Source organism: Podarcis filfolensis (genome assembly GCF_964270895.1).
Source record: "Podarcis filfolensis genome assembly, chromosome: 1".
NCBI classification, from domain to species: Eukaryota; Metazoa; Chordata; class Lepidosauria; order Squamata; family Lacertidae; genus Podarcis; species Podarcis filfolensis.
Genome location: NC_139604.1, coordinates 68764642 through 68778976, shown reverse-complemented (window position 1 = coordinate 68778976; position 14335 = coordinate 68764642). Strand labels below are relative to the sequence as shown.

The 14335-nt window shown below is 39.4% G+C and overlaps 1 protein-coding gene across 11 annotated transcripts in view; it reads left to right on the top strand.

Moving 5' to 3' along the window:
* Positions 1–14335, top strand: part of IRAG1 (inositol 1,4,5-triphosphate receptor associated 1) — a 121167-nt gene that overhangs the window by 82462 nt on the left and 24370 nt on the right. For all 11 annotated transcript variants that reach the window (XM_083597560.1, XM_083597558.1, XM_083597563.1 and 8 more), the window contains 6 exons: positions 6063–6254; positions 8790–8890; positions 10971–11041; positions 11908–12081; positions 12919–12996; positions 13976–14022. In XM_083597560.1, coding sequence (XP_083453686.1) covers positions 6063–6254; positions 8790–8890; positions 10971–11041; positions 11908–12081; positions 12919–12996; positions 13976–14022 — 663 coding nt within the window. The remainder of the gene's footprint in view (positions 1–6062; positions 6255–8789; positions 8891–10970; positions 11042–11907; positions 12082–12918; positions 12997–13975; positions 14023–14335) is intronic.

Below are 14335 nucleotides of genomic sequence, written 5' to 3'. Positions count from 1 at the left end.
CCAGATTCTGTTTTCCTCAGAACCTCAGAACCCCCTCTCCCAGGACAGTCATAAGATAAACATCTGATTAATTAGATTTCTCCTATGCATCCAAATTAACCTAGAATAACAGTGTTACAGGGTATACAAAACAATTACTATTTGATGTTGTTATGAGGCTGGAAATTGCTTGTTCAGTGTGATTTTGTAAGATCTTTAGAAGCGAGAGGGGAATTCCTTCAGATGTGGCCCAAGAAATGGAAGAAAGGGGAAATCACAAAGGAAGAGGATACACGAGTAACCAACAGTTGCAGGGAGAAGGTCAGGTGGGCCAAAGCTCAGAATAAGCTCAGGATTTCAACAGAGGTTAAAAATATTTTTTAAAAAGGCTTCTTCAGCTATATTTGAAATAGGAGAAGGAGCAAGCAAGTAGCAGGTCCTCTGCGTAGACAAGATGGAGAAATGCTGTTGGGTGACAGACAGATGGCAGAACTAGTCAACAGCGGTGGAGAAAGGTGGGGGCAGTTCGCCTCGGCTGTCATCCCTGGGGGGGAGGGTTGACATCGGTGCACCACCCCCTGGGACGCGCGCCGCTTGCATCACCCCCTGTACTAGCTCTGCCTCTGCTGCTCAAACACCTACTTTTTTCTGTCTTCACCCAAGAGGAAAGCAGTGGCCAAACTGGTGATAACAGAATAAACGAGGCAGGGAGGGACTGCAGCCCAGAATAGGAGAAGAGGTAGTACAGGAACCCCTAGCAACTCTAAATGAATTCAAATATCCAGGGCCTGATGAGCCGCATCCAATGGTACTAAGGGAACAGCAGATGTAATCTCAGAGCATCTGTCTATTATCTTTGAGAATTCTTGGAGAACAGGTGAGGTTCCTGCAGACTGGAGCTGGGCACAGGTTGTCCCCATCTTCAGAAAGAGGAAAAAGAAGACCTAGGTAACTACCGAATAGTCACCTTGACGCAATACCAGGAAAGGTCCTAGAGCAGATAATTAAACATTTGGCTTGTGAGCACTTAGAGAAGGATTACTAAAGTGATTATTAAAACTCTGCTTGGGTTTGTTTAAAAAAAAAAGTTGTGCCAGACAAACCTCATTTCTTTTTTTGATAGAGTTACAAACTTGGTGGATTAGGGAATGTTGTGGACATAGTGTATCTTGATCTCAGTAAGGCTTTTGACAAAGTCCCCCATGATATTCTTGCAGAGAGACTGGTAAAATGTGTGCTGGATGAGGTAACTGTTGGGTGGATTTGTAGCTGGTTGACTGAGTTCTCACTAATGGTTCCTTGTCTTGAAAAAAGTGATATGTAAGGTGCCACAGGATTCTGTCCTGGGCCTGTTGTTGTTCAACGTCTTTATAAAAGACTTGGATGTAGGAATATTCAGTTAACACCAAACTGGGACAGGTAGCTAAAGACAAAATTCAGATTCAATATGACCTTAACAGATTGGAGAACTGGGTCAAAACTAGCAAAATGAATGTCAAATTTTCAGTTTACATTTCAGTTTATATTGTATAGGGTTATTGGCGCCCCAGTTTGTGTTTTTGTTTTATGTCTTCCTAAATAGAATGAATTATTTTTTAAAAATGTTTAGGGAAAAGAGGGAGCAGATGGGAAAACAGGTTCTGCAAAGGGAGGAAAGACTCCAGTTTAATTTTCATGCTGAAGACCTCAGACGTGGTAATCACTATAATGCCGTTTTGTTTGAACACCATTTCTCCTAACATTATAGCACTCGTGCCATCTGTACAGTGTACAGTTAATAATCTTTGGGAGTGGGGGAAGTTTTCAGGAAATGATTGGGAAAGGGAAAAAAATTGATTCCTAGGAGACCTATATAGTTATAAAGTTTTATTCCTGGGAAACTCTTATCATCATTGACAGGGACGTACTTCCATAAAAAGCTTGCCCTTTAAGTAGAAGAATCTTATTATAAAAACACACTTCATGTAGAACAAATTGAAAAGTTAAAAGGGCACACTGAAATGAATTTAGAATTACAAAAGATGAAGAATAAAGTTGAACTGAGGGCAAGTTTCTCAAACTTCTAATCCATTCATTGGCTTTTGTAAGTCTTGCACAAATAGGCAAATTCTAAGCAGAACTTCCAATAAAGCTTTGGAATTAGATGCTTACCGAAAAAAACAGTATACTCTCAGAAATGCGGTTTGTGAGAAATGAACAGTTTTTCTCTGGAAAACTAGTTCTGTGAGCTTGCCCAGAACTGATTGGCTAGCACCTAGGACATCACATTTCAGTACATGTAGAAGTTGCATGTGTTTTATCTCTTTTGATTTTAATCATCTTTTAAATTCTTTTAAATACTTGGTTTAGCTGTTTTTCATCAAGAATGTCCATTTTTTACTTTACTTAAATGTTTTCTTACAAGTAAGTGGTTTATAGGTTTTGATAAATAAACGAGTAAATAAATAAACATCCCTTCAGGGTCTCAGGGAGAGAGAAATTTCTTCCCATCATCTTCTACGTGAAATCCAAAAGCACGAACAAGGTGGAAATGGGAGGGAATTGAGTTTCACCTAAATCAGCCTTTCCCAATCTGGTGCTCCTGGTTTTGGACTACAACTGCCGCTATCCCTAACCATTGCCCATGCTGGATGGTTAGTGGTAATGAGAGGTTGTAGTCCAAAACTCCTAGAGTACATCAAACTGGAGAAGGCCAAGCTAAATGTTAGGAAAACATTCCTAATGTTAAGATCTCTTCCGCAGTGGAACAGACTGCCTAGGAAGGTGGGTGGGCTCTCCTTTACTGCTTCAGGCATTTGAGCACCTGGACATCCATCTGTGTCAGGGATGCTGTAGTTTCATCAGGCGCTGCAGATCCTGCATTAAGCACGGTGTTGGACCAGGCTGCCTAAAAGGCGCCTTTCATGATTCTGTGATTCCATTTCTAAAACCTACTTCTAAAACATAATGGAGAAGAATAAATATTTGTGTGGAATATTGTCTCTCTAAATATTTCCTAGGACAAGGAATGCAGAGTGTGTACTGGAAGTAATAGGGCTTAAAACAGGCATAGGCAAACTCAGCCCTCCAGATGTTTTTGAGACTACAGTTCCCATCATCCCTGACCACTGATCCTGTTTGCTAGGGATGATGGGAGTTGTAGTCTCAAAACATCTGAAGGGCCAAGTTTGCCTATGCCTGGCTTAAAAAAATAAAAACTGTCAACATTTGGTTTTTCTATTTAGAATAGCACATAGACATAGCTATAGTGCCCAGAATTACTTCTTTTTAGAAAGATTTGTTTGGGGAGGGATGCAACAGAACAAAGACGCACTTAGAACTGTTTAAAGTCATGTGGTTGTTTTCTAGGTATGACTTCTGGGTTGATTTCAGTGGGAAAAAGATGAAATCCCAGGCTCTGTGACACTGAGATGGTATCCCAGGCTCTCTGTCAGGAAGTTCTTAATTCTACCATAGAAACCACAAAACACTGCATGTTTCTCAAAAATTAGTTTCATTTTGGTTTCTAGAGAGGGGAACAGGGATAGAAAGGATCAAGACAAACAAACAAACAAACAAACAAATCACCCATGATGATGAAAATGGATCCACAAACTACTACTGAACAGAGCTCATGGCTTTCAGCATTTTATTTTGCTTGCTTAAAGTGTTTATATTCCGCTTTTCAGTGCACCAAAAACCAAAGTGATTTATAAAAAAATTAAACACTTTAAAGAGTAATACAATACTGAAATAGATTGTTCCAACAGAAGAGCATTTTAAAAGCCAGAGACTCCCATCAATCTAATAAACCAAGGAGAAGGATTTAAAGGAAGTTCTCACCTGGACTTGAAAACGTATGTGGCAGCACCAAGCAAACTTCTCCAGGAAGCAAGTTTGAAAATTTGGGCACCACAACATTAAAAGACCCTCTTCTGGTGTGTTCTGCCCTCACCTCAAACAGCACAGAGACCCAGGAAAGGGCAATTAACAAGAATCCTAATATCTAGGTTTGGATGGGAAAAAGTCGCCCTTGTGGTATCCTGGTCCTGAGATGTTTAGGGTCTTTTTAGGTAGTTGATCATATGGGAAGAGGTACTTCTAGGACATTATTCACCAGGGTGGCTCGACATTAACTGCAGTATTTGCAATCAGTCCTTCGTTTGAATCAGAAAAAGGGCATTTTGTCTTTCCAAAGAAAGTCACTGTCTGAAGCAGGTCCTAGGAGCTTTCTCTGTAATCGTGTACACAAAGCTGACCTATGAAAACCTGGGGGCAAAGGCCCCATATTCACTTTAGATTGGAGCTTAATTTAATTTTTAAAAATTTATTTTAATGCATTAAACAAACTTTATTAACATGAAATATATACAATAGTGAAAAAGGAAAACAATATCAATGTTATAATGGAATAAATTAATCTCACATTTCAAATGCCAACATTTTCATTGTATTTTCCATTCATAGCTATTTTTTCCTAAACTAAATATATATTTTAATAACATGTAGTAGTTCATGCCATTTGACCAAACTGCGGGAGGCAGTGGAAGACAGGAGTGCCTAGCGTGCTCTGGTCCATGGGGTCACGAAGAGTCGGACACGACTAAACGACTAAACAACAACAAAGTTCTTGCCAACACCTAAAATATCAAATTCTCTTTTTACCAAAGCTGTTAACTGACTCCATTTGTTTAATTCTTCCTGATAATTAATTCCATTTTTAACATTGTTGAAAATTAATCAATTTTCAATCAATTAATTAAGCTCAATTGCTCTCATATTTTTATGATGGTATCCTGCTTTCTTTGCTTTGACATAGAGCAGCTTTGCAGTGGTCAAAACCTGTAAAATCTGGATCTTATATGAAATTAGAGGCTGACTTTTTACAGAATTTAATTAGCAGATTAGTTGTTCTAACAGTAACTCAGCTTGCCAACTTTCCCTTATAATTTCAACCACACAGTTCCAAAACTGCTTTGCATTAGTGCACCCCCATAACAAAAAATATATATCCCTTTATGGCTTTACAAAACCAACACTTTCCATCCCCAACCTTACTTGTGATCTTTGACTTCCTGTTTTCACTGTTTGGCCATATAAGCAATTGGTTTTTCTCTATGTTTATTTTGAAACCTGCACTCTCCCTGTACTGCTGTAAAACTCTGTGTAATTCTCCAGATAAATCACAATATTGTCTGCAAATAAACCAATATTCCTTTTGGATTCTAATTCCTTTAAATGCCAGATTAAAAGACTGGAGCATAGTTTAAAGCAAAGTTGGGAAGCCTGTGGCCTTGCAGATGCTGTTGGACCCCAAGTCCTACCTGCCTTGCCAATGGCTGGGGATAATGTTGTACTCCAGCAACTTCTGGAGTCCCACAGTTTCTCGAACTCTGAATTAATGGGTATGAACTTTGAGCAACAGTCCAAATCCAACTGGTAGAAGTTGAAGGGAGTGGACATAGATCATGTAATGTGTACTACCTACCAAGGCAAAGGGCTTGGCCAGATTGCTATGCCTGCACAATGGCCTTCTATGGTTGGTGATGGTATTAGTGATTGGCACAAAAGTCAGCCAATCAGTGCTATGCAAATTTTGGTTTCTGTTCCAGACAGTAGGAACCACTTCTTTCCAAGCCAGTCAAAAAGATTGAAAGTGTATCAGAAAAATGACAAGTCCACAATAATCTCATCACTGAAATGCATGTGTGAAAAACATTTTTGTGCACTGAGCAATATCCATGTCAAATGTATGTTATTTACAAAAAAAAAATGTCATTTTTAGTACTATGATTTCAACACAATCATTCCTTGACTTTGCCTAGAGTTTTATGAAGGACTGACAAGGAGGTCTATCTTAATTGGAAATGAGAGCACTTTAAAGCTTGCCAATGAAGCCTTCCATGCAATAATACAAGGAATGTTGAAAAGGTTTATCTTAATGTCCTTACTATGTTACATTAGACCTTTCAAAACCCCAAGTTAATAAAACACAAGGAGAAGCATAAGTTGTTACTTTAAACTTTATTGCTGCTTGTTGTTATAAAGTGATCTCAGCCTGGACTTTAAATGGGTTTAATTTGTATTTTTGGCATCTGCTATAGCCTTGGGATCACAAGGCCCCACAGTGCTTATCTTCAGAGGTTAACTCGAAACAGACATTCCCATCAGTGCATAGCCTCTTTAGTCAACACTGCAATCCAGCGTGTCTTTCACCTCTCATTATGCCAACCCTACCTGAAGATGAGGGACAGCCAACAGAGACACAGAACCCCGTTTTGCCTTCTCCAATCAAAGTAAGCAACATTTATAAATATGCTATCCTCAGTGACTTGTGACTGCTTTACATTAGCTATCAATTATTATCTTTTTACTATAATTTGTGCCTTGAGTTTGATTAAAATATGCTTTGGCATGTAATTTAGTCTTGTTTTCCTCCTCTGTGGCATCACAATATTCTATGCTTTCTCATCACTACCTGAATTTTAATAGCAAGTAGGGGAAAAGAATGGAACGTTGTCAAAACCCAAGGTAAGTTCTACTAGATGGTACAGAAGGAAGAACGAGACATTGGCAGCAGTTCTTGCGATATTTATGACAAGATTATGACCACCTCCCACACTGTTTAGCATATTTATCCTAACATTGCAATGTAATTTAACACTGATGAAAAATGGGAATTGATGTAGTGTCATATGGTGTTACATCACCACTCATTGATCTTTATTCTGGTTCTTAAGACTATTGTTCTTGTCTGAATATTCTTATTTGTGGGGCTGGACCATGATTATGTATTTCACTTTTTCTAGTTTGTACTCAGGGCTGCTGCCAGCTTCCTAGCAGAATGGGCTGTTATGACGTTATAGTTTAGGATGCTCTGCAATTTGTTCTGCATGACTTTTTAGCCAATGTTGGCTCTAAAACTAATCCTATTATAAAATACATTGGAATAGCTTTGACTGCTGTGTCCCCCCCCCCCATATTTATCCATATTATATGGCCAGCCCTGGAAGTAGTCCCTGAACAATTAGTGCTGCTTAAGACAATGTATGAATGGCATCCTAGCTGGGGTGAAACAGAAATGGTAGTAGTTGCTACCAAAGTTGGACTGAATGTTTGCTTTTTTGTGCTTTTTTATTTTTTAAGAAAAAGATTTAGCCCTATTTGGCATTAGCAGTAAGATCAACCCATGCTTTCTGGTAATATTAACAGCATGTGACACTCCACATTGCACACACAGAGACAACTATGTCAACACAGTTGATGATATCACAGAGAACTTCCTGACCTTCTAATCTCCCCTCAAAAATATTTTTGATGTTTTGCACATCATTTGGATGACATGCATAAAATGTGTAAAAGAGGGACCTTCTGCTAATATGCAGTACTGAATCAACAAGTGTAATGATTTTCAAGCCTGCTTCTTTAGGATTTATGTTATCAACTGCCCTTTTTTAAAAAAAATAACAACACAAAACAGATCATCATGTTCTCTTGAGATGTGTTGAAAACTTTAAAGCCAATGTATATCTGGCACGTTCAGTTTTACTTTTATCATTGTCTTTTAAACCTAGGACATAGTATTCTACTCTTTGGATAAAAACATCCGCTGCTTTTCCTTTCAACATCCTAGGAAAATGTTGTCAGCAGTGAACTGTGCAGTTATTTGTCATGCATTCTGACACCATTACACATTTGTGCTGAGGGCTAGTTTCCTGATTTAAGATAAACAGCCCACGTGTGTGAGTTCTAGTGATCAGTCTAATGGAAGGCATACAGTATAGGTCAAAGAGATCTTGATTTTGCTCCATCTTGCATGCAGTTGTGTGTCTTTAAAGTGTTGTCAGGTACAGGACAACGGTAATTGTTCACTATAAGAAACTAATGCTGTGAGAGCCTGAACAGTAGTCTCCTTTTCAGCTGCTGGCTGCTGCTTATTTGAAAGTTCGTTTAGTTAGCAACATCTAAGCGTTTCCTGTTTCCCACAGCATTATGTATTACTACCTAGAAAAAGCCATTATATGTCCTAGGTAGTATTATAAAAAGGTAAACATTCAGATTGACCCTGCCACAGGAGTAGGCAGAGGATGCCATGGCTGTTTGTGACTCTAGAGGGTGAAGAACAAATATGAGCTAGAATGCTTGGCCACACCTTGATATTGGGGAGAAATCGCTGGTTGTACATGGGAAAAGCTCTCATGAAACATGTGCATGCCATAATACCTCGACAACAACAAAATTAAATAAAGATTTTTCAAACAACACACACACACCCCTTGCACAGGAGGCAAAGCAAAGAAAGCCATGATAAAAAAAAAGTGGAGTTAACTAATTGTTGTGTAGAATGTAGGACTTGCTTCCAGGTGGCCAAATGCACTGAGCTGTTCATGAGAAATTTAAAGAAAAATTTTGTTAACCTGGGAAGGCATTTTATACACACACACATACACACACACAGAGAGAGAGAGAGAGAGAGAGAGTGGCCTATTAATACTTCATATTAGTAGTAGTATTATTGGTATTATTAATCTCACTTGTCCAATATGGCAGCTAGTCCTCAATTGTTTTAAAATGGATTTGAAACATCTGGGTTCTTTATAAAGTTGTTCACAAATGCTAATTTATCAAGAATTGTGTATTAGTTGCTCCTGCAGTTAGGTAGGGTCTGCATTAGAGCATAGGACTTGAATTATGCAGAGCCTGTGAATAAATTAGGCCTAGAATTTCATGTAAAAATGTCATGTTTATTCCATTGCAATTATCCTGTGGTATATTTCTATATTCCAAGTTAAATTTTCAAAATATTTTTTTTTTTGTCACAAACCATTCAGGAGTCCCCTGTTGAAGCAGCAACATGCAACACGCCTTCTATCGTTCTTCCAGAAAACATAGTCACACCAGATACAGAAAGAGAAAAAAATCTAGCTTTCAGGTAATACATAAATAAGCACACACAAATTGTTTTCTACTCTGCCATTGGTAAATGAGGAACCTGCACAATCCTCATATGTTGTTAGAGTCCAACTCCCATCAGTGCCGGAAAGCATGGCCAATGATCTTTATGGCGCTACATGCTGAGCTCTATACATCAGGAATGCCTTCTCTGCATCATTTGCTATAAACTGATTTGGCCTTTCTATATGCTTGGTTTGTTTGTTTGCCTCTTGCCTCTATAACTTTGTAGCATTCTAACATATACACAGCTTGTAAGGATAGATCTGAAAGTTCATTCCTCTAGAAAATTATACTGTTGGGTCCAATCTCATGTGGACATTTGTGTAAATCTCTTTTGTAATGAAGTCTAGATTTGAATAATTGGAAACAGAACTGTTGCTCAGGATACATGTAACAAGCAAAGCTTTTTTAAAAAAAAAAAAAAACCACCAGCGCATGCCGACTTATCCACTTCATGTGGAGCTACTTTGTAGGGTGAGGTGCATGAAACAAAGTAAATATAGAGGGATTTCAAGAATAACACAATTTAACTTTTAGAAGACATCTAAAGGCAGCCCTGTTTAGGGAGATTTTTAACATTTGATGTTTTATCGTGTTTTTAATATTCTGTTGGGAGTCGCTCAGAGTGGCTGGGGAAACCTAGCCAGATTGGGCAGGGTATAAACAATATATTATTATTATTATTATTATTTATTATGGATTTAAAGTAGGAATACATGGGTGTTCTCATGCATGTGGGCTAAATCCTGCAATCTTTGGTTAGAGGATTGAAACTTACGCAATCTTTGAAATAAATATTTCAGCACTGAAACCTTTTGACGACTACATTGCCCCAAAGGAACAGCTGTCTTACCTGGCTGCTTGCCCAGTTACAATACAGCTACCACTTCCCTTCTCTTCCCCTTCCCCTTCCCTGTTATGTTCCTCTTTCTCTTTTTTCCTCGTTTTGTTTGCTTGCTTGCATAGTTTTGCTTACTTACCTAGATGAAGACAGAAAACGACTGCCAATGAATTGTCAGAGACCAAATTGCTGACAATAAATAAAATAATTTTCTAACACTTGATTTCAAGTTGGGGGGGGGAGTTAGGTGTATTAGGACTTACTGCTGTTTAAAGATGATGGAAAAATTCAGTGAACTGCTAATTAAAAGAGAAAAAACAAACCAGAACTCTTTTTTGGGGGGGGGGTTGGAATGTGCCCAATTATCATTCTAGTTTGTCTTATCTTGTACATTCAAGTTACATAGAATGATCCTAAATGAGTAATGAGAGGACATATGTTTGACAACTTTGAGAAGTATACTTCAAGCACTATTTTTATTGTAGCAATGTAGCCATTGGGTTAATTCCTGAACATTCATTGTAGGCTGGCACACCTTCCCCACTCCCAACCTTTCTGACCTACTGACAGAGGTAGCTCAGCTCATATAAATGTATCAGCTAGACGCTAGTCACAAAATCTCAGCTTGGAATGGAGATGTCAACAGTCAGTCCATGGCTGCAGTATCTGGCTCCCATCTTGTTCTTAGCATGGCATGGGAAACATTTAACACAACAGAAGTTATTCTTACTAATTAAATGTAGCTGAATTTTCTGGAACAATTATGGCAACATCATTTTTGTTCACACAAAATAAAGCTGAGGTGAATTTAATGAAAAAATTGCAAATTCAAGATGAGAGAAGATTTCTTGGGGTTTACACATGATGTGAAAATTGATCCTATTTTGCTGGGTTTTGTCCAGCTCCCATACAGGAAGCACTTCTCTCTTAACTCTATGGGAAGTCCCAAAGGAGCTATTTCAGTGCAGAGTAGGATGCAGAGTAGGATGCTGTTTCAGTGCAGAGTAGGTGCAGAGTAGGATGCTAACTTGGCAAGTGTGCCTTTCCAAATTCACATTTGCTAAAGGCCAAACTAGTTTGTGAATTTAATGTGTGGTGTTTTTATTTTAAATGTGTGTGTATTTAGTTTTAATACTTTTATAAACTGATTTATATAATGCTACTTTAGTTTTAATAAAGCTCATTCCCCCCCCCCGCCTTTTCTTTCCCCCTCCAGACCTGTTAGTCCTCATCTGCGGCATTCTCACAGAAATGCTAGGACATCAGCTAGCTCACTGACATCTGTGGGTAAGAAACACACACACACACACAAATGTTGGCAAAAGTTTGAGTATTGCCTGAGTACTGACCTTGGGCCAGTCACACTTCTTTGAAGTCTCTCAGCCCCACTCACCTCACAGAGTGTTTGTTGTGGGGAGGAAGGGAAAGGAGAATGTTAGCCGCTTTGAGACTCCTTAAAGGGAGTGAAAGGCGGGATATCAAATCCAAACTCTTCTTCTTCTTCTTGATGAAAATGTGGAGTTGCCTATCTGCTCTGTAGAGATTTTAATGACTGTACCATCATTCAATATGCAACATTGCAATGGTATGAAAACTTGCTTATACGCTTGATTTAAGATATGCAAACTCTGTACAAGATTTGGTGGAGGGGGAGAGGGGAGAAATGCAAAATAAAATAAAATAAAATAAAATCCTCAGGCTTCTGATATCCTAGTGAGCACCGCATGGATCAGTGCAATCCTGCATGTTATCTATCAAGGGTTCAGGGGGTTTAGGGCAAAGCTACTTAGGTCTGATTCAATTGCCAGATGTGGAATTCTGCCTTAGGTCAGCTGCTCACACCCAATATGCACTTTTGTGGTTAGCATGACTCCTTGGCAAAGCTGCAATAGCTGCATATACTGTACCATTTAACACAAAGATTGTCATGTGTGGGGAATATAGTGCACCATTGTGTCACCATTGCAGCAAGTCCAAGTTTCATTAGAGCTCAGCTACATCACAGGGTTTCCATAAATTCAGCATTTTGCTCAGTGTGTAATTAGATGGCAGTATGTTGAGTAAAATCTGACCTACATAGCACACCAACGGATGAAAGACTTCAAAAGCTGTTGCATGATACAACTGGGTAATTTGGATACTTTTCCGTTTAGATAACAGAGGTAATGTAATTGACTTGGTGAATGACCAGCTGCCAGATGTTAAAATATCTGATGAAGATAAAAAGAAGAATCTCGAATTGTTAGAAGAAGCAAAGAGGGTGAGTGAGAGGTTCCTCACACGAAGAGGAAGGAAATCAAGAAGCAGCCTTTCAGAATCTCCCACAGGTACATGTTTTAAAATCCCATACCTTGAAATTAGGGATGCGGGTGGCACTGTGGTCTAAACCACTGAGACTCTTGGGCTTGCTGATTGGAAGGTTGGCAGTTCGAATCCCCACAATGGGGTGAGCTCCCGTTGCTCTGTCCCAGCTCCTGCCAACTTAGCAGTTTGAAAGCGTGCCAATGCAAGTAGATAAATAGGTACTGCTGTGGCGGGAAGGTAAACGGTGTTTCCATGTGCTCTGGTTTCTGTCACAGTGTCCCGTTGCACTGTCTGTGGACAAACCCCGGCTCCCTCAGCCTGAAATCGAGATGAGCGCCGCAACCCCATAGTCCCCTTTGACTGGACTTAACCATCAAGGGGTCCTTCACCTTTACCTTACCTTTACCTTGAAATTATGCAAATGGAACCCAGTGTTAGACTGTGTGCAATGTGTGTTTTACCATAACAAATTCGCAAAGATCATTTGAATGTAAGAGGCCTGTGGCACCATAAAGGCAAATATATATTGTGGCATATAAGGTGTCGAAAGCTTTTTACCAGCTTATTCTTGGCATCATCCATAGATTTTTAAGATGCACATGTCTTTCAGCTTTTCCTCATGTTAGCTGTACTTGGACATTCTTTGCTCCCATGTTCATCAAGTCATGCAAAGTAGCCCAACCCCAACATGCTTCTCTCAGTGTTTGTACATATAGCATTCTCCTGTGACATCACTCAGCAAAGGCATGGTGCCCTGCTCATTATCTGCTGCAGATTTAATTGTCTTCTTACTTAAAGACGGAAAATGAGAACTAACCACTCAGAATAACTATTCATTGTTGTGTATAACTTTAATGCAGCGATATCCCCAGCGCTTAGCCCTAATGTTTCACCTGCTGCCTCTCGGAGCAACTCTTTCACTCTTCCAAGTCCAACAGGTAAAATTAATGTTGCATGTTCGAATTGTATCCATATTAGTTGAGCAGCCATAGATGTTTGGTCATTATAAGATCTTGTAACATTCCCCGCCCCCCACCCCACCCCCGAAATGGTAAGCTAGAAATCTTGCTAGGCAAATGAATAGGGAATGTTTTACAGCAAAATGTGATGTAAATATGAGAAGAAGTTTGATCAGATCTAAGCTGTATCTAGTCCAGCACCCAACAGTGTTCAGACAGATGTTTCTAGGAATCCAAAAAGCAGGGTGTGAAGAGCCCTTTGTCACCCACCCACCTACCCACTCACCCGCCCACCAAGAGAGTCTTTCTCTTTGCCCCCAGGTGCAAACCTGAGCTGGCCATATGGCCCCATGGCACCTCCCACTTCTAAGGTGGTATTGTTCTGTTAAAAGATTTTTGGCTGTCCTTTAAGACAATGTCCACTCTATCCTATATGAAACAGTTAGATTTTACCTGCCTTATGATAAGTCAGCAGGGTAGAGGCAGTATGAGCTCTCATGGAAGGAAATTCCATGGCAAGGTGGACAATGTGCTGGCAGCTGTATGCCCTGTTGACTCCTCCACACCCTCTAGGCTTAATAAACCTAGCAGAGGTTTTATTGGTATTTTTAATGTATATTTTTTGTAAACCGCTTATAGGGTTTAATGATTAAATGGTATATAAATCCTGTTAGGCTGCAATGGGTAAGTCTTCTCAAAAGAAGGAATCCACAGCAGAACCTGATTAGACATTTTTGAAGTACTGGAGAGGCTCATATGGGCTGACACGTTCTATGACGCAGTAGTGATTATAGCAGAAGTCCTATAAGCTAGGGGTGTGTTGAATTGTTCTGGACTTTTGTTAACAGGAATAGCACTCTTTTCTGCCTGTAGTAGCCATATGGCCACTGAGTTTAGAGCTAACTATGACATGTTACAGTATGTGGTGGAAGTTTCATCACTGTTTTTCATATTGTAGGTTCTGATATATGCGCATCTGCTTTGGGTTCAGTGCCTCCACTGCAGGTAAGAATGCTCTAATGTTGACTATTGTTGACCACTGCATACAATCAATCAGGATAGCAACATATTACCTTGGCTAGAAAATGTGTGTGTGTGTGTGTGTGTGTGTGTGTGTGTGTGTGTGTGTGTGTGTGTTGGGGGGCTTTATCAATGGGAGAACATGTGCTTAACCGGTACTGCATCCCCATATTGTCTCCTAAAAATCATCTCATTGCTTTTGGGCCTGAATCTTCCACTGGCTCAGTGTAAATGTTTCTTGAATAAGGACTTTTATATGTGCAATTCTGACTTGTAACAGCTTCTACTGCTTCTGCTG